A 27038-nucleotide genomic window follows, 5' to 3' on the forward strand; every position below is an offset into this window, starting at 1 on the left:
CTTCAGTTCTCCCTCCCTCCTGCTCATGGCAACTTGAAAGCTTTGCAAGTTGACACAGAGTTTTATAGGGCTGCAAAACTCTAGAGCAGTGTTTCTCAACCTTGGTAGCTTGAAGATGGATGGACTTCAACTCCCAGAATCCCCCAGCCAGCAGCACTGGCTGGGGGATTCTGGTAGTTGAAGTCTATCCATCTTCAAGCTTCCAAGGTTGAGAAACACTGCTCCAGACAAACCTTAGATGGCAGCAAAGGAACAATGAAAAGCATTCCTGCCATCTAGTGGTCATCTGATTTTTTGTGTTCCAGATCTGGTAGCATTTACAAAATTATTTACAGTAATAGTAACATTCTAGTTCAGTACAGTAACACTATAAGTAATACTGTTACAATAGTTAAAACTTGGTTTTCAGAATACTGTAAAGTGGCATGCAGGTGGTGCTTTATTACTAAGATAATAGGCAGCTTAGTTTTAAAATAATAATTCTTAAGTCTTCCTAAAATCTTGTTTTATCATGTGATGCACATGGAGAAAAGTTATGAATCCTACCATTCCTGCAAGGTTTTTCTTTTTACTTTCAGCGACTTCATGTTACAAACTTCGCAAATATAAGTGGAAAAAGCATCCAATTTTATTCAGAATTTGTGAAGGAATGACTTCCAAATTAATTTGGCAGGAGAGTTTGGCATATTTAGCCTCCTCTAGTATAATTGATTTGACTTTTTTTTCTCCTGAATGATGTCTGTAGCTTGATTTGCTTGCCCCTATAATTTCATGCAATGCAATGCATTCGGCAACCATAATTTGGAGACTGCATGGTGAGGAAGATGGGCGGTCTCCAAATTTGATAAATAAATAAATAATTTTTGAAGTGTACTGTACCCACATTCTGCAATGTCTCATACATTTGAATGAATACTTTCTGTGTGTGCATATTTTATGGATGGAAAATGATCCAGCATTTAAGAATTAGCTCATTTAGATGCCTTCCAGAGTTCTAGCCACAATGCAAAAAATATTTTTATATATTCATGAAAAGTATAGAACTGCTGTTACACAACTCCCATTTTGTAAAATCTGGACAGCAGATCTTCCTGTGAGACCTTGCCCTTGATCATTTGGACGGGGGGGGGAGAGGGGAGGAGAAAAGTGGTTATTTTCTGATTCTGAGTTCACTAAATGAAGATCTGGAGGCTAAATTGTATGACGAACACTTAAGGGAACTATGTACGTCTAGCCTAATGAAGAGAAGGTTTAGAGATGTATGTCTAGTCCAGGAGTCAGCAACCTGCGGCTCTGGAGCCACATGTGGCTCTTTCACCCCTCTGCTGCAGCTCCCTGTCACTCAAAATATGCATCATAATTGCCAATGTGTGACATCGCCAGTACACGATTTACTGAGCTTTTCAACCCCCAGTAGGCCAACCATGGATAAATCCAAGAAAAGAAACATTTCAGAAGAAAACAAAATGTTTAATTCAACTACATATGGTAGTTTTGTGGCCACTCAAGAAATAGTCAGGCATGGGAAAGGTTTTGTGGCTCCCGGTGTTTTCTTTTCTGTGGGAAACGGGTCCAAATGGCTCTTTGAGTGTTTAAGGTTGCAGACCCCTGGTCTAGCCTAACGAAGAGAAAGGTGACATGATAGCTGTCTCCTCGTACTTAAGGGCTGTCACAGGGAAGAGGGGATTGACTTATTCTACAAAGCACCTGAGGGTAGGAAGCAATGGGTGGAAACTCATTAAAAGGAGATCCAACCTGAATCAAGGAGAAATTTCCTGATAGTGAGAACAATTAATCAATGAGACAGCTTGCTTCCTAATGTTGTGGGTGCTCCATCGCTGGAGGTTTTCAAGAAAAGATTGGACAAGCATTGGATCAGTTCAAATTGGATCTGACCGAGGAGGCGGCTCAGTAGAAGCACCTCACTGAGGACTACGAGCATAGGCTTTCCAAGCAGAGGGAAGACCTGCAGGAGTGCAAGGCCAGATACCGGCACCTGGAGGCTGAGCGGGCTGAGATGGTCAACCAGTTCCAGGCCATGATGCAGTCCCATTGGAACAAGGTCCTCTGGCTCTTCTCCACCAGTGGCATTTCCCTCCAGCCTTCACCCAAAGCCCCGCACAAGGAGGCCAAAGCAGACCCCAAGTTGGAATTTCTGCCCCCCTCCGACCCATACAAAAAGACCCCTAAGGGGGAGACTCTCTGCAGCAACACAAACGTTCATTGCACGTATCTATCCCAGGGGACATAGTTTGAGGACCCCTGATTTACTGCAATATAAAAAATGCAAATAATTTTTCTGCAGACCACCAAAATTTTCTCGTGGACCACCAGTTGGTGACTGTTGCTCTAGGGAGAGAACATCTGACTCAGTGAGTTTCCCTTAACAAGCCTAACCCTACTGAGGAATATATGACCAGAAGAAGCAATCTTATCTCAATCCCTGCCCATTTAGTGGTAAGAGGAACAAAAGATTCAACCCAGATGGAAGTCAAGAGAATTCAACAACTGGGAGAAATGGTGTCAAGGAGAACATAGGAAGGAATTAGGAATAAGGAGACTTCTCTTCTTACTAAATGAAATAAAAACCATGTTCCTGTTACTAAATAAAGAAAGGAAAAAATTGGGGGAGGCATCTGGTCTTCCACTGAAAGGAACTGAAATATATAACTATATAGAAAACTCTTCTGGTTTCTAGGGAAACTCCTTCTCTTTGGGAATTCCAGGAAGTTATATAACACATGAACTCGCTTCCTCCCCAATCCATGGTCACTCTCGGGTCTCCTGTAGCAAAGCCAGTCCCAGAAATGGTCCCACCAGGAAAATGTAAGTCAGCAGTTGGGGAGCAGATGGGGTTGGCTATCCTTCTCTCCAAGCCTTTGACAAGCAGCTGGATTTGGGGAAGTTTAGATCATTCGGAAGGCAGCCTTTGCGGCTGACCGTCCCTTCTGGACTTGGATGGGAATAGCAGGAGTAAGAGGATTCAGCATTTTTCAAACTTGGAAAAAAAAAAACGCTGGTGGAAAAGAGATATTTTAGGAAAGTTCTCTCATGTGTAGCAGCAGGAGCAGATGGATTTGGGGGCTATTTAAAGAAAAAACAATGTATTTTTAGAACCGGACTGGCTGAGGAGGGCCAAATGAAGTATCTTAGCCACGGACGGAAAAAGGATTCTCCCTGTTGTAATGCAGGAATGCGGGGGAAGATCTTTCCACCTGCAGAGCCCAAATTCTCCCTTTCTTTGGAGAAATATGTTGATTTAGGAAACCCTCTGTCTCTCAAGAAAAGCAGGAGTTCCTATACTGTTCTGGTCAGGTCTTTCCTTTGGTATCTCCTACCATACAGTATGTACCTGGCAGGTAAATCTATCTGCTCAACTACTTTTAAAAAAATATATACCGTATTGATTTACAAATTCAAAAAATGCCACTTCTTAGGGGCTGCACTTGAAAATGTCAGTCCCTCTGTTTCAGCGTTCTTCACATTCCTGAACATTTAATATAGATTGAGCAGCATACTGTATATGTGCTGTTTTTTAAACCATGCAAACCCTATAGATATCTGCCTCCAGAAATGATATGCCAGAAATTTTGAGCTCGCACATTTTGTTAAGCCTCTGTTTGGATGCATTTGCACAATACAGTATGCCATAGACTATGGTTTAACCTTTGGAGACAACACACTAAACCTCAAATATATAAATATATATAGCCATCACTCTGCTAAACAAATAATTCCCTCAACACTGTCAAACTACCGTATTCACTAAGTCTGCATTACTATTATTATTAATCTTCTCATCGTTCCTATCTCTTCCCACTTATGACTGTATGACTGTAACTTGTTGCTGTATTGATTGTTTCCTAGTATGATTCGATTATTTGTACTCTATGACTATCACTAAGTGTTGTATCTTTTTATTCTCAATGAATGTATTTTATTCTCCTTATGTACACTGAGAGCATGTGCACCAAAGACAAATTCCTTGTGTGTCCAATCACACTTGGCCAATAAAGAATTCTAATCTAATCTAATCTAATCTAATCTAATCTAATCTAATCTAATCTAATCTAAGAATTTATTGGCTAATGTAATATGGGAATAAAGTATGCCTCTGTGTATCTGTGTGTATAGCTCATTGGGATTTTTTTTTTTTGTTTATGTGTCTCCAGGTCAGTCTTGATTGCTGACGACTGCCTGGACAAGTCCCTACAGTCTTCTTGGTAAGTGGTTTGCCATTGTCCCCTTCTTAGAGGGACTAGCCCAAGGGCACCCAGTTGGTTTTGTGCCTAAGGCAGGATTAGAACTCAGGCTTTCTCAGTTTCTAGCCTGGTGCCTTAACCACTATACCCAAACTAGCTCCTTCAGTGGGAAATCATGTCCTGAAAAATTATGAAATATACACTTTTTCTCTAACCCCATGGGAGTAAACTAGTTCTGCTTTTGATACACTCCTAAGAGTTGAAATAAGCAGTGGTGCAACCTATGGATGTAGAAAAAGCAATTGCACATTGAGCCCCAAAGAAAAACAATACTCAAAACCTATTGTTGTTAGAGCACTTCAAAGCTTTGAAAGGGTCTTGGCTTCATTGAAGGGTCATGCAAAGCCCCTCTTGGATGCAACAGGTCTCTCACCAGCCATTTCTACAGGTGCACTACAGGTAGTTCTCAAGTTACAACCGGTTGCTTAGTGATATTCAAAGTTATAATGGATCTCAGAAAAGGGACTTATCACCCAGATTCAAAATCACAATGGCCGCTCTCTCCCAGGGTCACATGACCACATTTAGGGCATATTTATGGCCATTTGCAGAATCCCCAGGTCAGATAGCCACAATTTACAACATTTTTGCCACCAACCGAGATTTTCTTTGCATTTCTGACAAAAAATGCCTCATAGTAGACAATGGGTTCACATAACAACCGCAGCATTCACTTTTAAGACCTCAGGGTTCGCTTTACAATCACCGCGCTCACTTAACAACTGATGCAAAAAACTTGTAAAATTGGGCGCCTCACACGGTAACCCGCTAAATGACTGTCACAACTTACAACTAAAATTGCAAGCTCAATTATGGTCATAAGTCAAGGACTACCTGCATTACTTTTCTTTGCAAGACTCTGAGCTAGTAATTCTGCCTGGTTAGTACTGGAAGGGTATCCATCATCTCCTGCAAGGATTGCCTAGGAAAGGGGTCCTTGGGGCCGCCCTGCAAACAGCAAAGGACCGGCCCACAGTGCCTCTGCCAGCGAAAATGGAGCTTGAGTGAGCTGCGTTTTTGCTACAAGGGCCTTCTGCAACCCTCTGCCAGTGTAAATGGAGCTCAGGAGGGCCGCACGCTCCGTTTTCACTGGCAGAGCACTTGGGTTACCACAGGCACCCCTGACACGAGTGATGTTGAGCTGACCACGCCTCCCCAGCCCCCCCCCCAGGTCAAACACAACCCTGATAAGGCCCTCAATGAAATCGAATTTGACATTCCTGGCCTAGGACAAGGCCTTGAGAAGTGAAGCAGCCTCCACCAGGAGAATCATGTGGCCTCTGCAATCCAGCTGAGGTGAAGCACAGCTGTCTAGACCAAGTCTAAAAATTTGCCAATATCTTTATGGGGCCAAGTGAAGTCACAAAAATGGGTACAAGCCAAATTTTATTTTAGACTGGCCATGACATGACTGAACGCTCAAGTCTAACTGTGCGGAATTTTTATTTATTTATTTTTCTTGCTTCTTTGTAATTCCCTAATTTTTGTAACAACCAAAACAAAATAAACCACATCGTGGCTTAACGTGATATGCAAAATGACCCTGGGTAAATCAGCTTCAGATATCTCTTTAATGTTGCTTTATTATGCACTTCAGTTTCAAAGGTATGTTTTAAACCAGGTCTGTATGATCATAAAAGGCTAGTTCAGATATCCTGAAAAATATAACACACTTGTTTTATTTGTATGTAACTCAAACCCTTTGGAGCATTCTTGAATCATGGTAATAATTTATCAATTAATAGTGTCACATCTCGATTACAATGAAAAATCAGATTGATTACTTCAGGAAATATATATATATAAAACTATAATGTCTGTAACCCAGGGGTGAAATGCTCCTGGATCAGACCGGATCTCCCGGTCTGGTCCGGTAGTGATCTTGGCCAGTGCTTCGGCGATCCGGTAGCGATGGCAGAGCAAAGCTCCGCCCACCCACCCAGGTGTCATTACTTCCCAGGTGTTTTTTACCTTCTGCGCATGTGTAGAATGTCTGTGCGTGGCGCGTGAGCTTCTGAACCGGTAAGGAAGGTAAGTAGATTTCACCCCTGCTGTAACCTTTAACTTGGAGAAACTTGATGCTTTGTAGGACAAAATGTTTTGAATGAAGGTACAGTACCTCAAATGGGATAACTTACAGAATTCATCCAAAACCAGGGATCCATGATTCTTGTAGAATTGAAATTCAGCAAATTTTATAAAATATTCCATGATGTTTTATGATATAATACAAGATGTCTTAAAACATTTCCTATGGTCGAAACTTTCTAAAGTTTGACGATGCTATACAGTTCAACATGGGCTACTTTTAAGATTTCTGAACATCTCCATGAATTTTGAAAACTTTTCAAGTACATTAGAAGCTCTGTGATTGGTTGAAGGCTCTGAGGAATATGGTAAGGAAATACTTCTGCAACAATCTCTGCAAGAGATTGTCTTGTAATAGATGACATCTTCCATCTCACGGAAATCAATAGTATTCAGTATACATTTTCCATTCACTTCAGTAGAATTTCAGGATTTCCTCTCTATACCTCCGCTCACACCTCTAATTAGCATCCATCCTCATGAGAATAGTTCTTTTTTTAAAACAAAATGACATCTTTAATAGAGACAAAGGAGATGCTTTTATAAAAATGATTTATATGCATATATTTCTTTAACAAAACGTATTGTCAGACTGAGCTCTGCAAAAATCTTGTTTTATACCGTTTTGATATTTTGCTAATTGCTTTGGATGAGAATACTGACAAATGCTGGCCCATATCTTTCTAAAAGAAGTAAAAAAGGAAAGACTGTGCTCTGAATTCAGAATATTGTGTTTATAATTACATTTAATGGTGCACATTAATGTGGGGCTGAATTACGTATATTGTTTCTAGTGTTCCTTGTGACTGATTTATTTCTACAGAGCTTTTCTCCAAAAGCAGTGATTTCAATTGTGAATTCTGAACAGACCTGGGATTAAATTAGTCGGTGTACCTGACCTGGAACTTACATTCAGTTACTCTCCTGCTTTCACATAAATATAATTCAGAAATGGCACAAACTAGACCAGAGAAATCCCATCTGACTTTTGTGCGGAAATATGGAGACCAACTGTTTTTGCAAGTAAAATATTTTTTTACCTGTGTAGAACAGTATGAAACACCTCCTTAATACATAGAAGCCACTTTGGTTCAATGAATTTGGACTAGGGTGTGGCTGTTGTATCCATTTCACTTGTGCTTAACATCCAAAGCTCTAGAACAGGGGTGTCAAACTCGATTTAATAGAGGGCTGCATCAGGGTTGTGTTTAACCTTGGGGGGGTGGGGGGGTGACCAGGTGGCCGTGGCCAGCTTGACGTCACTCCTGTGCGGGGGCGCCTGTGGTGGCCTGAGTCCTCTGCCAGCAAAAGCAGGCTCCCGAGCTCCATTTTCAGCCGCCGCAGCCTCCTAAAATCCTCTGCCAGTGAAAATGGAGCTCAGGAGGGCTGCAAATGGAAATCTGCCAGTGAAAATGGAGTTCAGGAGGCCGCGGCAGCCAAAAACGGAGGTCGGGAGCCTGCTTTCACTGGCAGAAGCACCACGGGCCATTCCTTCACTGTTTTCAGGACAGCCCCACGGGCCAGATCTAAGTACCCTGGAGGCCACATCTGGGCCCCAGGTTTGACACCCCTGTTCTAGAGAATTGAAAAGGCTGTTACCATTTTGACTGGCGCTAAAGGTAGCATTCTACTGTGGCTTCAGAATAAGGTTGTTTTAATGACCTTCCTAACTCTGTATTTTAATTCGGGATGGGACCAATTGGAAATCATCCAATGAAGGCTTCCCCTAACTGGTGACTTAAAGCACAATGAACTCATGAAGTTATTTCATTTCTTTAAGGAAAAAGTAGCCCCTGATCATTTCAAAATCAGGAATGCCGGTTTTTCATTGGGTGATTTTGTGTAATTCCAGCTAATTGGAGTTTATTCAAGGACTAGTAAATTTAAGCCAGTCTCCAATAGTGGTGAAGGGGCAGGCCTATGTTGGAAGAAATATCCATCTCGGTTCAGTTCCAAGTGGGGAAAAAGAGACTGGAAACATGGAGATTGCTTGGAAAGATGGTTTAATGGTGGACAGGATCACATGGTTTGAGTTCCTGAACAGAAAAGGGCCAAGATGCTGAGTGTGGCTTGCTTTTATGCCCTCTCTGTGCTTTGAACTTCCTGGGGCACAGGAAGAGTATCCTGATTGGTTGTCAGACTCCCAGGGGGTGGGGGTCTTAGCTAGCCTTGCTGGCTGATGAAATCTTCCCAGGTGCAATGTGGTGAGTTTCTGTTGCTAGATGGGTCCTATTGTGTTGCAGATGATGGTCCATTGACAAAGGTGGGGGAAATGAGTGAACTTGGCTGAGGCCTTAATGGCCCATTGACAAAGGTGTGGGGAGGCAGAAAGCTGTTTTGTCTTTAAAACGTGTTTCTCCATTTCTCATTCAGGGAAACATAATATTCTGCCCCTTTCAATATTTCCTAAAATATTTAATTCTTCTAGGAGAGGGGTGGGTGCTAACTTCCTACACCTAAAAACCAGGAGATTGTGAGTTCTAGTCCTGCTTCAGGCATGAAAGCCGGCTGGACAACTCTGGGCTAGTCACTCTCAACCCACTCACCTCATAGGTGAGGGAAATAGGAGGCGGAAGGAGTATTATGTCTGTTTGCCACCTTCAGTTATTTTTAAAGTGATAAAGTCGGGATAAAAATTAAATAAATAAGCCCTATTTCTTCAAATGAATGTGAATTAGATCTTTTGGCATTGGGATTTATAGGGAATCAAGATGGTGGTCATCACTTCAACTTGGGAAATGCCCAAATAAACTGTGAGACGAGGTATAAACAAACCAACGTAGAAGTGTGCAGGTAGAATCCAGAAGGCAGATGCACCTCTCATTCCTTCTCTAGCGACACCTCTGATGGATCTTGAAAGCCAAAGCAGAACCTACCTTTGCCTATAGCAAGTGTGAGAACACTCACAAATCAGAACAATGCCTTTGGACAATTACTCGGAACAGACACTATAGAGTTAAGAGCTGGGTGTGGCAATGTGATGGCACATCTTATGTTGGCATTGTTTTGAGCTACGTCAAGGGTATGTATCTACTACTTCAGCTCAGTTGTGAGGAAAAGTCTACCATGTAAAAAAAGATATAACTAAGTAATCTTCAACATTCATCTTTTAGGAAGCAACAGCTGTAACGTCAAGGGCAGGTTGAAAAGACAGCTCTTAGTTCTCCCTTTGGGACAGAAGTCTTTCTGTCTTTCATATCTTGCTCATTGAAGGTTCATGTCCCACTTTCTTTTCCAGTTGAGCACACACTGGCTGCTTGGAGCAGGTTCCAAAGAAATTGTGTTATGTAACATGTGCCCCAAGGCACCAGTATATTTTCTCCTAAGTGTTTCCAAGAGTGACAGGGCAGAAGGGGGTGGGGGAATGTGTTTCCCTCTCTTGCTCTCAGTTGCTACTATACAAACCTTACCATAACAAATCCAGGAACAGAAATTCCAGAGATGCAATTCAAAAACGGAGGAGAGGGAAGATGGAAAGGTCTTGTTTTATGCCAGCCAGCTGTATTGTTGAACTGGAGTCCAAGTTCATGAACAGAAGATGACTCAGCCTCTGCTTATTCCCATGGCCACCTCTGACCCTAACAGCAGTTTGTGTATTGAATGGCAGTTTTTGAGATGGCCCAGAGCATCCACAGTTAACACTCATCCTGGCGGTAATTCAGATAGAGACTAGCAGTTCCAAGGTATCGCAAAGGGTCAGGTTCAAAGTTGAGTCCAAAAATCTAGTTTTATTTAACCTAAATCATCTCTTACTCTGACAGCTGACAGTAGTGTACCAAATTCTCTCCTTTCCAACTTATCATTACAACAAGTCTGTAAAATAGCTTAAGGCTGTGTGTGGTCCAAGGTCACCAGGAACAGGGTTATCTCAATAGGACCCTTCCAGCTTTCTCTAATACTCTAAATATTGCATTATCTTCATGTGTATTACAAGTGGTTTCAAGCCATATTATTCATTTCTTCTGCATAATATTATTTAAACACAGCAGCTGCAACTCGGTTTAATGATTCCTACCCATCCTGATTTTTTAAAATTAAATGTTTGGAGATGGCCATAAGTCTCTCATTCCATTCTTATATCAGATTCCATAAGCAACCATTATGGTTCACTAAGTCAATTCATCAACATCAAGTAATCTCAATACTTTATATTGAGAATATAAATCCTCAATAAATGTAGCAAAAGAACTGTATGCACATTCATACAATTATATTAACGCATTACATAGAAATTCTCTTAATATGAATGTCCTGCTATATCTGTTTGAGAATTTCATTCTTCCAGGGACCAGAAAATACAGGCTATCTTTGAAATTTTTAAGAAGATGTTGGATAACCATTTGTCTGAAGTGGTGTAGGGTTTCCTGCCTAAGCATGGGGTTGGACTAGAAGACCTCCAAGGTCCCTTAAAACTCTGTTATTCTATTCTATTCTATTCTATTCTATTCTATTCTATTCTATTCTATTCTATTCTATTCTATTCTATTCTATTCTATTCTATTCTATTCTATTCTATTCTAAATTTTAAGTGTTATTCCCAGATGTGCTCTCAGAAAGCACATGGGACCAGGGTGAAGAAATTAGAACTGGGCAAAAACAACATTTGATTTTCATTTAATTACATGTACATAAAATGCAGTAAAGACAAATGATAGAGGCTGTGTAGACTTGGCTGGGAAGGATCTGACTCCAACTCAAACCTACCAAGACTAAGAGGACCAACTATACATTTGGATGGGGTAGAAATTCCCAGTGCATGAGTGATGTTAACAATAGGGCTTCTCTTGGATTCCTAACTCCTGCTTGGTGATTAGATGACAACTGTAGCCAAGGAGCATCTGTTACTGAATCAAAAGGTTCTTCTGAAGACTTCCCTTCAGGCTGTCATCATGTTCTTGTCATGTCAAGTCTTGACTTCAAAACTGGTGTCTAATGTAGAGCAAATCTGAGTGACTTAATCATTAGATTTATATTCTGCTTTTACTTTGTTCAACTCCATGTGGTGCATACAATTGTTGGAATGGGTCATCCAAAACAGAGCTGCTGAATGAAGAAGGGTGAAGAAACATGTTTTACCATCCCTTAGAGCAGAGGTCTTCAAACTTGGCAGCTTTAAGACTTTAAGCTTTAAGACTTGTGGACTTCAACTCCCAGTATAGCTGGCTGGAGAATTCTGGGAGTTGAAGTCCACAAATCTTAAAAACTGCCAAGTTTGAAGACCTCTGCCTTAGAGCCATAAGGTAAGCTTTAATAGATGCTATAGGGGTGATCTTCCCCTGTAGTACTGTGAGTATTTCTTAGCCCTCTTTAGCTTTCTCAACTCTCCATATATCATGGAGACCATTTGGGCATGATCTGATCCAAGATTATGGCTGCTCCCCCATTCCATGTGGCCAACTAAGCAGATTTCTCAGGACAACCCCAAGCTTCTGCTTGTCCCACTGATAGATATTGGCTGAATATCTGATATCAATGCCATTAGATCCCAAAAATTAACATCTCAGCTCCTGATAATATTTAGTAGCGATAGATTTCTATTTACCCCTTTCTCCTTCAAAATTCTCTGCAATATTTTTTTTGCTTTCCATCCCAAACCAGTCAGAAATTCTCCATGTCTTAGATCTCAGTTAATTCCATTTTAGCCCTATTTAATAGGTCAAAGCGAACAACGTGTTTATGCCCTAGCCTAGACTTTGGGAGAGACTCCCACTGAACTCAGTGGGCCTCTTTCTCATGTAAAGGCACCAAGATTTAGATTAGATTAGATTAGATTAGATTAGATTAGATTAGATTAGATTAGATTAGATTAAGAGAGTTGGAGGGGACCCAATAGGTCATCCAGTCCAACCTCTGCTCAAGCAGGAGACCAAATATCATTTCTGACAAATTACTGTCCAATCTTTTCTTGAAAGTCTCAAGTGGTGAAGCTCCCATTCCAGTTCCATTGGTTAATTGCTCTCACTGTCAGAAAGTTCCTCCTCATTTCCAGGTTGAATCTCTCCTTGTTCAGACTCCATCCATTATTCCTTGTCTGGCCTTCAGGTGCTTTAGAAAATAGCTTGACCCCTTCCTCTCTGTGGCCGCCCCTCAAATATTGGAACACTGCTATCATGTCTCCCCTGGTCCTTCTCTTCACTAGACTAGCTAGGCCCAGTTCCTGCAACCGTTCTTCATATGTTTTAGTCTCCAGACCCCTAATCAACCTGGTTGCTATTTTCTGCACATTTTCTAGAGTCCCAACATCTTTTCTATAGTGTGGTGACCAAAACTGGATGCACACATCCTTTGGTTTTTCACATTAATTCAAACCAGGTAGAAAAAAGACATTCTTGCATTATTACCATTAAGATCCAGTTTCATATACTTGCTCATTAGGGAATATTTCCCTGTATAGAGCCTTGGTGGTGCAGCGGACTAAAAACTGCTGTTAAAGTAGCACTTAGCTGCCAGTTGCCTGCAATTACTGCGAGTTCAAATCTCACCAGGCTCAAGGTTGACTCAGCCTTCCATCCTTTCGAGGTAGGTAAAATGAGGACCCGGTTTGTGGGGGCAATAAGCTGACTTTGTATAAAATAGAACACTGCTTAGGGGGGGGGGGGCAAAAGCCCTACTAAGCAGGTATATACAAAAGTATGAAGGCTATTCCTTAATGCATTGTAAGCCGCCCTGAGTCTCCGGAGAAGGGTGGCATATAAATCAAACTAATAAATAAATAATAAATAAATAAATATACATTGGTCACTGTTCTTCCAATTCAGCCTCCCTTGCAAGGTTGCTCTGAGGGTAAGACAGGTTGGGGGGGGGGAGGAAATGAGAAGAACTGAAGGTGATGAGAGACAGAGATTATAAGAAATCAAGCCATGAAGAGGAATTTTGGCTAAATCTCAGCTCTGGTGGTCTGTCACTCCTGGTGTGTGTGTGTTTGTGTGTGTGTGTATGTTAATTTATTTGTTTTGGTATTGTTCTAAAGGTAAGATCCGTTATTCTCAATCTGCCCGTCCATGCATCCATCATCTTCTCCAGGCTTTTATTTATTATTTTTTTTTGGTCCTGCTTTTCTTCCCCCCCTTGGCGCAGCTCAACAATCGGCTGCTTGTGTCGCAGCCCAGAGAAAGAGGAGAGCGGGAGAGAGAGTGTGTGTGTGAGAGAGAGAGAGAGAGAGGGAAGCCACAGGGCCGCCTTTTGGCTCCGGTGCAAGGAGACGTCATGGATTCCGGAGTGTGGAAGTTTGCAGGAAAGCCCTCAGTTCAGGCGATGGAGGCGATCCAGGGGTTTCCATGGTACTGGGCATAAACAGGAGGAAACAGTGAGGGAATCCCGTTATTTTACAGCATTCAAGACTATAAACACTCAGAGCAGGGAAGGAAGTGGCTTTTCCCTCTCGGGTGACCCACCTCTCGGAGCACGCAAATCCAGCAGCAGCGCCCTCCGGGCCGCAGGACCCCCACGCGCGGCGCGGATCCTTTCCACGCGGGACGAGCGAGAGGCGGCGGATGGGCGCGGGACGACCATGGTCTGAATGAAGGAGACCTCCGTCAGCTCGCCCTTTCGCCCGTCCTCGGCGTCTTTTTCTCTCCCCGAGTAGCTTTTCCTTTTTCCCAAAAAAATCCAAATGCAGAGAGGAACCGCGTGCCGGCTGGTCCATTATCACCACATCATGAGGTCTGTGGATCAAGGTAGAGTCCTCGCATTTCTTCTTCTCCTTCTTCTTCTTTTTCTCCCCCGTTAATTGTGCGGATCCCTCCTTCCGCGCGACCCCCTGTTGTCCGCTTTCGCTGTGCCTGAGTAAATTGGGAACACGGGTGGGTGAGCTCTACTCCTTCCCTCCCTGCTCTTTTGCGCTCTCCCTTTCTCTCTCTCTCTCAACCCACTTGCAACAGTCTGCGCGCGTCTCCCGCTTGGAAAAAGCCCACGAGGGACTCCTGGCATCCCCCACCGGCCGCCTTTCTCGATCCTGTTTTAGCTGAGGTGGTCGTGGAGAGGATTGGGGGATTATAGGAAGGGAATTCCGTGGAAAGGCGGGAGAGCGGGAATAAAAGAAGTATTTTCACCCGGGTGAGTAGGCGCCCACGCGCCCCGGGGGGGACGGGGACGCCTTTGTAACGGGGAAGAGAAGTTAAAGGGGATCCCCGGCGTGGGTTCGCCTGTTTGCTCCCTTCCGTTCGGGATCATTTCCTTCTTCAATCCCTCCGAAGAGACGTTTTCCTCCGGGACAAACCCCTTTCCCGGAACCGCAGACTTTCGGGGGTTTGATTAAACCAGTCGTGTGGTTTGCATTGAATTCTCGATTCAAAGAACCGATTTAAGAAGTCGGGGCTTCTTTTAAGGCGAGGAGGGGGGGGAGATTAGTGTGGGAAGAAGCCATTCTCCTGAAATCTCGAATATACGCGTCAGGGCTGAACTCGTGCTTGGACTCCATTCTCAGAGCGCCCGATTTGAGCCAAGGTTGCTGAGAAATGTTAACTATGATTTATGAACTATGACCTATTACTTTGTTCTTATATGTGTGTACACTGTGAGCTTATACACCGGAGACAAATTCCTTGTGTGTCTAATCACATTTGGCCAATAAAGAAATTCTATTCTATTCTATTCTATTCTATTCTATTCTATTCTATTCTATTCTATTCTATTCCTATTCCTATTCCTATTCCTATTCCTATTCCTATTCCTATTCCTATTTCTATTCTATTCTTATTTCTATTCTATTCTTATTCTTATTCTTATTCTTATTCCTATCCTACTCTACCCTACCCTACCCTACCCTACCCTACCCTTCCCTACCCTTCCCTTCCCTTCTCTTCTCTTCTCTTGCCTTACCCTACTCTACCCTACTCTATTTTAAATAAATCGCGCAGTTTTAGCGCGCTACTTGTACCAAACGCATCCCTCGGAGCGCGAAGTTCCTCAAAAGTCCACCCCCCCTCCCCTCCATGTTTTCCGGGCTTTATTTCCAAGTATGCCTACAGTAGAGCTCTCCGCCTTTAGGTTGCTTCTCGGCCATCTACTCACCAATAATTTTTAGTTCCTGCCTAACCTTGCCAGGCATCTTCAGCCGCACACACCAATGGCCCTTTGGTAAGTTTCTCAGAACGGCAGAAGAATCGTTCTTTCTAAAGGCAGCCTTATAACTGACATATTTCCCAGTTCCTTTATTGGGATCGTGCGATTGGATTTCCAGCAGATCCGATCTGGGATGATTGAGGTAGAGCAGCAACATCAAGGATTCAGATTAGGGCTCGTCGAGGGTGGCGGGAAGTGGTGGGGGGGAAGGACTGGGAATTCCAGCGGGAATGGGAATGGGGTGAAAATTGGAGCAATTACCCCAAGAGCCAGATATTGGAGAGGGGCCATCCAAAATGTGCTTCAACTTTTGACATCGGATAGATCCGCTACCTTTCCTTAAAGGCGACAGAAGGCAAAAGGTATGACTGTATTAGTGAAAGGTAGGAATGTATGAATCAGTGAAAGGTAGGAATGTATTAAATATGATCTCTGAATATCATATTTCAATATTGTGGTTTCCCCCCCTCAGATAGGACTTCTTCAGTGGAATTTAGCCCTGGAGCACAAATCCTACAAAGACCAAGGGAGAAGCGGGTGGGGCCAAGTAAATATTCTCCCCAACCTTTCCCTCCAGGTTTGGTGCCGTGAGCCCCGTCCCTGCGTGTCCCGGTCCTCGAAGTGAAGGAAGGGTTAAGAAGGGCGAAGGGGAGGAGTTCTCGGTCGAGATCAACGTGGATGGCTCCTCCACGTTGCCTTCGCTTTCCTGGGCCTTCGCTTTCCTTGAATTGGACGCTCGAGGCTGCGCGTTGAGAGAATTAGGCAGCTTCAGGTGCCCGGCTCAGAATCATTTTGTAGTTGGGGAGGGGGGGTGTCTCTCTCTCTCTCTCCATTTCGGGGAGTTAAGATCCCGGCTGGAGCTGAACCAACAGCAGTCTTTCCAATCTGGAGAGATTATAGGGAATTTCCTGGAGATCGATCGGTAGCAAATGGTTTAAAGCTGCCCTTGGCTGCCCCCAACCACCCCCGTGGCTTGCCCAACGTGCTGGTGGATGGACTAAGATACGGTTGGCAGGGTTCACTCTCAAGGCCCTAACCAGTCGAAGGTTGAACGTCGGCATTGGCACTGGCTAGCATTCCCCTTGCAATAAGGCAGTGTTTCTCAACCTTGGAAGCTTGAAGATGGGTGGACTTCAACTCCCAGAATCCCCCAGCCAGCAGCGCTGGCTGGGGGATTCTGGGAGTTGAAGTCCACCCATCTTCAAGCTTCCAAGGTTGAGAAACACTGCATAAGGGAATGGGGATGGGGGGAGGGGTAATTTGGTGAGAGCCCCTTTGCAATTGTTATAGGCGTCGTTCAAAGCCAGATAGTGGGTTGGTTCAAGAATAACAGAGTCGGAAGGGACCTTGAAGGTCTTCTAGACCAACCCCCTGCTCAGGCAGGACACCTTATACAATTTCAGACAAACGGTTGTCTAGCCTCTACTTAAAAATCTTCCAGGGTTGGAGCATCCGCAACTTTTGGTGGCAAGTCGTTCCAAGCCACTTGGTGGGAAGGCAGCGTCCGACGAGGACCCTTGGGGGAGGGCGCCTTCCTCCTGAACGGCACCGACTCTTCCCGGGAGTCGGGCTGCTCGCTAACACAGAGTAAAGCCTTCCCCCCCACTGGCTCTCCCTTTCGGGCCCGGGACCCCGGGGCCCGCAGCTCATGACTCAGCCTCTTCCTCTGCTTGAAAGGCGGTCGAGTCCAGCGCGTCCGGGGATGAGAAACTGCGGAGGAGGAGGAGGAGGAGGAGCGCGGAGAGTGCAGTTAAGGTGAAGCTGGTTGGGAGTGGCGGGGAAAGGATTGCAGGCGCGCGTTTTTGCTTTGGGTGTGAGAGCGAGCGAGCAAGCGTGATTTTCTGATCGCGTTGGAGAAAAAGGCTCCAGTGAAGTGTTCCGACACCCGGCCGGCTGGAAAGTGTCTCTCGGGATTTCACACCTGCCCCCACCCCCACGCGTGCCCTCCTTACTGGAGGGGACCTCCCCCCCCCTCTCAGCAATTGCTTGTCCTGTGTTCTCTTTTCCGAGCTGGCCACGAGCTTGGCGAGAGAAGCTGGCGGGTGATAGGATGTGGGTGGTGGAGGCGCAGAGATGGATTGAGGAGGATCTGGTAAGGCGAAATAGGCGAGCTCACCCCCACCCCCACCCCCACCCCCCGAGTGGCCGAACAGACATCAGACCTGCCTGGGTTAACAGTAACAGAGTTGATCATCTTAGAGGTCATCTAGTCCAACCCCCTGCTCACGCAGGAGACCTGTAATAGGGATTCGAACTGCCGACCTTTCTGATCGACAAGCTCAATGTCTTAGCCACTGAGACACCTAGTCAGGCTAGCTTGATGCGATCCGACCGGAGAACTAGCAAGAGTAATAGCACTTAGACTTTAATACTGCCCCCAAACCACTGTCTGGGTGCTTTAACAGTATCAGCATACTGTCCCCAGCCATCTGGGTCCTCATTAATGTGGGAGGGCCTTCTCTGTGGGGGCACCTACCCTCTGGAATCAGCTGCCCCCAGAGATAAGGAGAATCCAAAACCTGGGTGCCTTCCACCCTGTCCTTAAAACCTTCTTTTTCCAGCAAGCCGGGCTGGCTTAACACTTTTTAAAATGTTTTTAATTGTTTGTTATTGTTTTTAATCATGGGACCAAATTTATATATATCTTTTTAATTGTATTTTAATGTTTGTAGTTTATGCTTTTACTTGGCTGTTTACCGCCCTGAGTCCTCAGGGAGAAGGATTTATAAATAAATAAATAAATAAATAAATAAATAAATAAATAAATAAATAAATAAATAGATAGATAGATAGATAGATAGATAGATAGATAGATAGATAGATAGATGATAGATAGATAGATAGATAGATAGATAGATAGATAGATAGATAGATAGATAGATAGATAGATAGATAAATCCGACCTCTGAAGGATGGAAGGCTGAGCCAAGCCTGAGTCCTTCAGGATCGAACTCCAGACTGCAGGCAGTGTTAACTAATCCCATCGAGCTCATCACAGGTCTTCTTTAAACCTAAAGCATGAGTTCCAGAGGTGGGAAGATTTGCTTGGTGGAAGGCTAATGGTTTAATGGAAAACACGGTTTCATATTAATGGGCAGTACTGGTTAGCATTGCTGTGATCAGGCTGCCCTGAGACTTTTCAATGGGGGTGGGGAGGAACTGCATTTTGCTCCTTCACATGTTCCCCCCTCCCCCAATTTTCTTGCAGGAGTATTTTAGGACTCACTAATATTGATTATCTTGTGCGGGTGAAGGATTGCAGCTGAGGTAAATACCAGTGTGCCTTTGAGGCTCAGGAAATGGAATTGGGACTGAATTTTTCTTTGAAATTTACTCACACTGACAGTTAAAGAATAATTTCAGTAGGGTAGTGGTCTGTATATCATTAAATGGCCCCATATCCATTGAATACTACTCCAAGATTACCTTCTGAATCATCAAGTATACAATTGTACTCCTGGTTTTTTTCAGCCATCGCAACTGTTCTTGTAACTCTCTTACTCCCTGAACCATCAGCAGAGTATACATCAAAACCTGAATTGCTGGTTTTACATAGCATTTTAATTGGAGTAGCAACTTCTAAGTGTTGCAGGGGTTGTAGTACTCCAGATTGCAGAGTGTAGTACTTGATCGTGTTTTATTTAGCAGCAAAACTGATTGCTGTTGCTAAGCTGTAATGATTGGATTTTCATATCACCGCAAAACTCAAATGAGATCAACCATATTACCGGTACTGTTGCTTGCCCAGTACACTAATAGCTAATTAAACCCAGCTGGCACAACACACTGAGCTGCTAACATTTTAGTCTAATGTGTGTGAACTAAGCCTAGAGTTTAGCAGTGTGTTGAAGTTGGCTGGGTTCACACACAATTCTAAATTATTAACTGTGAGTCCCACTGGCTGGATTTGGGCGATGGCACAACCAGATTGTGTGTTATGCTCATTTTTCATAATGGGCTTAGTGAAATGATTTTGAATGCAGAGATAATAATAACCCAGGATTAATGGACATGGAGCAGAGAAATAGGGTAATCCTGCTTCTTTGGCCTTAGCTATTTGCATGTGTGAGGATTCCAGGGATATCTGTTCATGGCTAGGCCCACCTTATTTTACATTTCAGAAATGATCCCCATTTCAGAGCAGATAATTTGAAAAGGGAACTACAGCAGAGAATTTTGTGGCTTATTTCAACAGTCGAAGAAGCTTCAAAGATTCTTGCTATAGCTGGACGGGGAGGAAAATCACCCTATAATTAATTAATCAGAGCAGCTCTGCTTTCCCATTCTACCTCATTATGTCAGCATCCCATGAATGAATACATTGGCCAAATTAGCTGTGCATTATTGCTGCCAAGATCTCTTCAGTATGACTACTATGACTATAATTAAGTGTTGTACCTTATGATTTTTGACAAATGTATCTTTTATGTACACTGAGAGTGTATGCACCAAGACAAATTCCTTGTGTGTCCAATCATACTTGGCCAATAAAGAATTCTATTCTATTCTATTCTATTCTATTCTATTCTATTCTATTCTATTCTATTCTATTCTATTCTATTCTATTCTATTCTATTCTATTCTATTCTATTCTACATTGGCCAAATTAGCTGTGCATTATTGCTGCCAAGATCTCTTCAGTAATGAGGCTGGCAAAGTGGAATCTCCCAGCTTGGTTTCTCCTTGAAGGGCTACCTTTCAGTGAACAAAACAGTCATCACTTATTCTTCTTTAGGTCTGATGGGACCTATGTTGACAAGGGATTGCACCGTAATGGTGATCTAGCAACTTGTCAAATTCTTCAACTAAAAGGTCATACGTTATGTGGAGCATTTGGGGTATTCTGTACAACTTCTGAATAGCAAGATGGGTGACATATAAATTTAATAAATATGCTTCATCTGTTAGGATCATCAGTAAGACTGCATAACTAATCTTGAATGATCACAAGCCTTGGAGATGCAAATATTATGGTTAGGCAGTCAATACTGGCAGCAAGAGCCATGGCTTGTAGCTCCCAGAAATAGCCCATGAAATTGGTCAAATGTAGATGTAATTTTCCAATCTCAGCTAGTGGCTGGGGAATTCTGGGAGTTGAAGTCCACATATCTTGGGTAGACAAAATGCCCCATTTACATTATCAAACTAGCAATGTTGGCTGGGGGAAACTACATTTGTCTCTGTAGCACAGGACTACAGCTCTATCGAAGTTTGCTAGTCCTAGTTTTTAAATAAGTCTACCCCTTTTTCAAGAGTATCCAACCTCTGTTTATATGGTGCTCATGTTTAAGATCCCTTGAGAGCATAGCATCCTGGGAAGCAGGAAAATTTCATATGTTTGAGATAACAAATTCTAAAAGAAAGAATATTTTTTTAAAAAAATGCATAATAATAAATGTAATAAATAAGAATATTATGCTTATGCATTTATTTTACATTGTATGTCACTCACTTCATAAGACTGAGTGGCTCATAATAGTTCATGGTACATCTTATGACAAAAAAACAAAAAAAAAGCTTATAACAAAATCCAGCAAGAATACAATGCAGGAAATAAGTGGGCTAAAAGAGATTTGTCCAGCTAAAAAAAGTTAAAATCTAGGTTAGACACCTGGCATGCCTCTCATAGGAAGTATTTTACAACCGATATGTCACTGCAGGGAGAAGAAAAATCTTCACCAATAAATCACCTGTTGTAGCTTATTTATTTAGGGCCCATAGAGAAGACTCTCTTAAAGAAGATCTTGAACCTGGATATTGTTTGGGAGTGAAAAAGTCTAAATACTGGTATGATATATTGTCCAGCTCAATAGTACTCAGCAGTATTCTGTGCTAATAGAAGCTCCCTGACATTGGCCACATCATATAAAGAGAATCTTTATAAAACAGGTGGCATCTTCCCCTGGCAAGATTGGCTAAAATGTTTAGCAACACATCCCCAAAATGTTGGAAATGTAAACAATCATCAGGTACATACTGCCACACGTGGTGGACTTGTAAAAAAGCAAAGAAATTAAGATGTGGCTAGAAAAAATTGTTGGACAACATATAGAATTTAAACCAGAACTATTTCTATTAGGTATTATAACAGATGGCTATAGTAAAGGATCAATATACCTAATACTACACATCCTGATGGCAGTGAGAATGGTATATGCTCAGCAATGGAAAACTGAAAACACCCCCTTAGAAAAGGAGATAATAAGGAAGATATTAATATGCGCAGAAATGGATAGATTAATGTTAGAATTAAAAAACAAAGGAGAGACAGAATATTATGACACATGGAACAGATTTTATCAATGGCTGGAAACATAAAGTGGGAGTCGGAACACGAAACAAGACGAAACAACTAGGCTACGTAGACCCAGAATGAGAAATGTACTAGAATGAATAAGCTGGTCAAAAATAATCGTACAAAACTAGCACTGTGTAAGTAGTATAATATATGTTATTTGTTTTTCACTTTGGTTTTTATGGTGGATAAATCGCCAGGAAGGACACACTGTGTTCGATATACTTATATATAAATAATAAAAAAGAAAATTAAAAAAAGAAAATGAAGCTCCGATATACATTTCCGGAGAGGTTCCCGTAGTATTGATTCAAATGGAAGTGTAAGAAGCAAGATTTTTTAATGTTCTAATGGGAGAACAGCTGACCACTCGGCTTAAGCTTTCAAAAACCGCTTCAAGCATTTTTATCTCTGGAAGGATGAAGATAGATCATTAAACAATGACAAGGAAAAAAAACCCTGGTCCCTTAGAGCAGCGTTTCTTAATCTTAGCAACTTTAAGATGTGTGGACTTCAATTAAAGCCCACCTATCTTAAAATTGCTAAGATTGAGAAACCCTGATATAAAGAGCACTTCCGCAGGATTTTGTCACAATGAATACATTTTAGGGACATGCCAAGAGGACTCTCTGTCTAAGCAGAGAGATGGAACTAATAATTCTCATGCAGACTCAGTCCTGGACAAACCTTGTTGGTTACTCATCTTCATAGCATGTGGCTCCCGTGTGTGCATCACCGGGTAAGGGAATGGGTGGGGGATTCCTTCTTGAGACAACAGCCAGCTACATACATTGATGCAGTCGGACAGGGTTGGAAACCACTCTGGAGAAGTGGGGCTGAACATACATTGAGGTTTCATCCAGTTCACCACATGGCTTGGTTCAATATCCAAAAGGACTATTAATGATAGGCAGGCCCTGAGAACCTGGTTACTCTTGGATGGGAGACCATCAGGCATTCCCAGGGTGGTTAGATGGGAAATTGGAAAACACTGTGGAAGCAGGCAGTGGGAAGCCACTTCTGAACTGGTGCCAACAAAAACTGTGTAGAAGTGTCAAAATATCAGCAGGAGCTATGCCTGCTTGAAAAGAGACTTTATCTTAATTTAGAGGGGTTGATAATTACAACAATATCAATCGTGGGATCTTGATGCTTAAATATTAAGACATTATTATTACAGTTGGGAAGAGCTGGCTCTTCACCCAGGCCTCTGGCAAGGGAGAGTGGGACCCTCTTGCTTCATTGCTCTTGCCAACTTTTATCTTTAATCTTTTAATCTTTTATTGGTTTTGATTGTTGTAAGCCACCCAGGGTTGTGGAGAGTTGGGCAGCACACAAGTTTAACAAATTACTGTTATTAGTGATTTACATATATAATTCATATATTTGAAAAATGCAGTATTGCGGGCTAACTCTGCCGACTGTCAGCAGTTCGATCCTGATTGGCTCAAGGTTTACTCAGCTTTCCATCCTTCCGAGGTCAGTAACATGGGGACCCAGATTGTTGGGGGCAATACGCTGACACTGTAAACAGCTTAGGGAGGGCTATTGCTATATATTTTGTTAAATTTAACCAATTAAATTTATTCCAGTAATCCAGGGACAATGATTATGACATTGCTTTTTTCATGACATGCTCGTATTCAGTGGGCAATTATTTTATTTTATTTTTCAGGTCAAATATATAACCGTAACCATTATTTTCTAGAAATCAAACTATCCAAACAACCATACTACACTGCCATGGCCCCTGTAAAGTGTCCTAATTTTGTGACTTGATTTGTATGATATGATTGGAAGCCGGGGGGGGGGTTCTACTTACCTTTACTACTGGTTCGCAATGGGATCGCATGGGCAGATCGCTGATGACGACATCTGGGGCGCTGGGTGGGGCCTCCCGCCAGTTTTACTACCGGTTCATGCGAACCGGCTGAACCGGGGGCAACCCACCATCAGGGATGGGTTCTTACTTACTTACCTTTACTACCGGTTCACAACGGGGCCACTTGCACGCGCTCGCTTCGCTCCCACGCATGCGCAGAAGCATTTCATGACATCAGGGTCAGTGGGCGGAGCCTCCCACCGGTTTTACTACTGGTTCTATAGAACCGGTGCGAACCGGGGGCAACCCACCACTGCCCACCACTGATTGGAAGGTGTTTACTTAGTTTGACATATTAACAAGCAATAGGATTAATTGGGGATTAGCTGAGAGTTCTTACACTGTAGACTGGGATCTCCAGGGGTTTTTGCAGGAGGTGTTTGCACATTTTAAAATCCTCAGTGGGTAGTTGTGGTTCCAGAATTTTAACATAGACAGACACACAGACATACACACATGCATACAGAGATTACGTGTTTATTATTAAAAGTGGTAAATTTACTTCTTGGCTAGTCCTAACCCCAGTGAAATGGTTAAATTTATTTGTATGTGAGGGTCTCACAAATTCATTGTTCAATTTACTGGGTGGCATCACTGCCAAACTTAAGGGTTGTTGATGTCCTAGAAGTTGCCTCAGAATAACAAAATATATGAAAATACTTCCATGAAATCTAGTCAGTTTATGAAACTTTATTCCTGATGCTTGAAATCTGGGTATTAAAGATCATAGTACAGGAAGGCATAATTAAGACAAAAATCTGGTAAGAGTCATTCCAGAAAGCAGTTCAGCACATTAGAGAGCATCTTGTTCCAACTATTCTGAAGTTGTGTCTTTGCTCTTGATAAAATTGTTTAAACTCTGAATGAAGCTATACCCGATGAAATTAAATAATAGATTGTGTTTCCTGGATTGTGGCCGGGATAAAATAAAATAAATGGAAGCGACCTTTAATAAACTCATGTTTAAGGTCTGTGTTATTATAATTTAGCAAATTAATTTGCAATTCTGCTAGCACCAAAACACTAGACAAATAGAAATGCTTTTCTAATTAATGAACATATTTTACACAGTGAGATTTCATGTAAAATATTATCAGTACCTAGGGCATTATGTATGCATGTGCCAGTTATGTATGTATGTATGTATGTATGTATGTATGTATGTATGTATGTATGTATATTTAGCATATTTAGCCTTTATCTTTAAAATGAATTATTCTTGTTAATATATTGCAGAGAAAAAGAGCCATGAATATTTCTGATAAAGTAGACTTTGGACCATACAACCTAATATACTGTAGCTATAACCAAGTTTAAGGCTGAATCCAATCTTAAATTAAAACTGCTTGTTTTCAGTAGAAATTAACTCATGACTTTCACCCCATTTCAGTAGTTTTTAAATTAACCCAAGTTTATAATAGATTCAGTTTGTAATTTTTAATATGCTACGGTGTAAGACTTGGCTGCTATTTTTTTCTTTTTTCTGTTCTGTTTTTCTGGTACATGGTAAAAAGAAAGAAAATGCATAGGAATAAAGTTACAAAATATGTCATTTATTTAGCATGCATGTATACTCAAGCGAACCTTATCATCAGATCCCTTTCTGACATATCTAACAGCAAATTCTGTGTTTACGTTTTAGCAAAAAATCCTATTCAAAACCGACTAGATGTAAACTTATGTTGAGCAAACTCAGTTGCTCCACTAAAATAATGTCATCATTCACCTCTGTGGAGAAAAAAAGCCTGGGATAATAATATCTTAGGAAGCCTTTTCCAATATTTGGCTTCCTATACACTTTTTATTATGATATGTACATTCCATTGGTTTTCAAGGCCTGCCTTCAGCAGTTTTAATGGAACATGGAGATTATGAGCAATTTTTCCATTGGCTTTTCTTACCAAAACCACATTATATTTCAAACTGGGAGCAATATCTCTGACTCAGACTGACCCCAAAATTAAATATGTTTTTAAGGGATCTGTATTCATATTTTATTTTTACTTTTTATAAAACACTTACCTTTTAGTGGGAAACTGTTGTTACTGGTAGCAACAATGATAATGTTAATTCAACTTCGTTCTCCCTGACCTGTTCCTATAGCCTTCCCTAACTTGAAGGTTTTCCCAGAATTCCCTGACAGGTCCCAGAATTCCCAACTAGCACTACCGGAAGACACTGTGAAAAGAAAGAATATCTAATTATTTGGTTCCAGAGCTAGTTCCATGAACCTTGGATACAATATTTCTCATACATTTTCTCGGTGGTCCGGATTCAGCTTAAAAATGGATCGGAATTAGCAATATCCCTCACATGAAGTTGCTTGGCCAAAGGGAATCCTTTTCTGAGGCATTCACAAGGCATGCCCAAAGGAGCTCCATTTGTGTGTGCAAATTGATCCTGTCAGCTACATGTTCCTACTCTGTGTGATCAGCTCAAGTGTGAAGGGACACCTATTTGCAGCAAAGTGCAAGCGGACATATTTCCAAGGAGATGGAAACCTGATTGTGAATCTGATTGTATCTCATTGGGGAAGGGGGGGGGGCTGCATCCACTCATCTATTCAAATATAAACCTTCTTTCATATATCGAATTAGCAGAATCTTGTAAGTCTGAAAGTATAAATCTCCCACTGTCTCCTTTACAGGATTGTGTGGGAGAGACTTCTGAGCCCTTTTCACCACTCATTATGCAGCTCTAGGCTATGCAGTCTATTATCGGAACACTCCCTAGGCAGCATCTCTCCTCAACTCCTCCATCTCCCAAGGTCTTTCCCACTAATCATTACACCTTCAAAGTCTCCAACTATATCTCAACCAGTGAAGTTGAGATGACTTCTGAGGCATCTGTCACTAACCAGGGAGTGTGGGTTAGGGTAAGTCACTTTCTGTTGTTGTTAGTCGTGAAATCATGTTTGACCCATTGCGACCCCATGGACAACATTCCTCCAGGCCTTCCTGTCCTCTACCATCCTCTGGGGTCCATTTAAGCTCACACCTACTACTTCAGTGACTCCATCCAGCCACCTCGTTCTCTGTCGTCCCATTCTTCTTTTGCCCTCAATCTTTCCTAGCATTAGGCTCTTCTCCAGTGAGTCCTTCCTTCTTATTAGGTGGCCAAAGTATTTGAGTTTCATCCTCAGGATCTGGCCTTCTAAAGTGCAGTCAGGGTTGATCTCCTCTAGGACTGACCGGTTTGATCGCCTTGCAGTCCAAGGGACTCGCAGGAGTCTTCTGCAGCAGCATAGTTCAAAAGCCTCAATTCTTTGGCACTCAGCCTTTCTTATGGTCCAACTTTCACAGCCATACATTACACTTTACAAGTAAATAAAAGGATGCTTGATTCTAACTCTTAATAAGGGCTCATATGTAGCTATAGATCCAGCCATACAGCTAGGTGATTTTAAATCCTGGATGGAATGTTGACTTCAGTTGTGTAGCAAAACTCA

The 27038-nt window shown here is 42.3% G+C and overlaps 1 protein-coding gene across 4 annotated transcripts in view; it reads left to right on the forward strand.

The window, feature by feature from the left end:
- Window positions 1-13582: 13582 nt before the first annotated feature.
- The window catches only part of NFATC2 (nuclear factor of activated T cells 2), a 199774-nt gene continuing 186318 nt past the window's right edge, over window positions 13583-27038 (forward strand). For 2 of the 4 annotated variants that reach the window (XM_087889094.1, XM_087889095.1), the window contains exon 1: window positions 14191-14405. Coding sequence is in view for 1 of the 4 variants with exons in the window: in XM_034433017.3 (XP_034288908.3) it covers window positions 13963-14026 (64 nt within the window). In the remaining 3 variants the exon portion in view is untranslated. Of the gene's footprint in view, window positions 14027-14190; window positions 14406-27038 lie in introns of those variants that run through there. The other 2 variants (XM_060689619.2, XM_034433017.3) reach the window with 2 other exon arrangements.

This window comes from Pantherophis guttatus, chromosome 3 (genome assembly GCF_059756535.1).
Source record: "Pantherophis guttatus breed Tessera chromosome 3, ASM5975653v1, whole genome shotgun sequence".
In the NCBI taxonomy this organism is placed as follows: Eukaryota; Metazoa; Chordata; class Lepidosauria; order Squamata; family Colubridae; genus Pantherophis; species Pantherophis guttatus.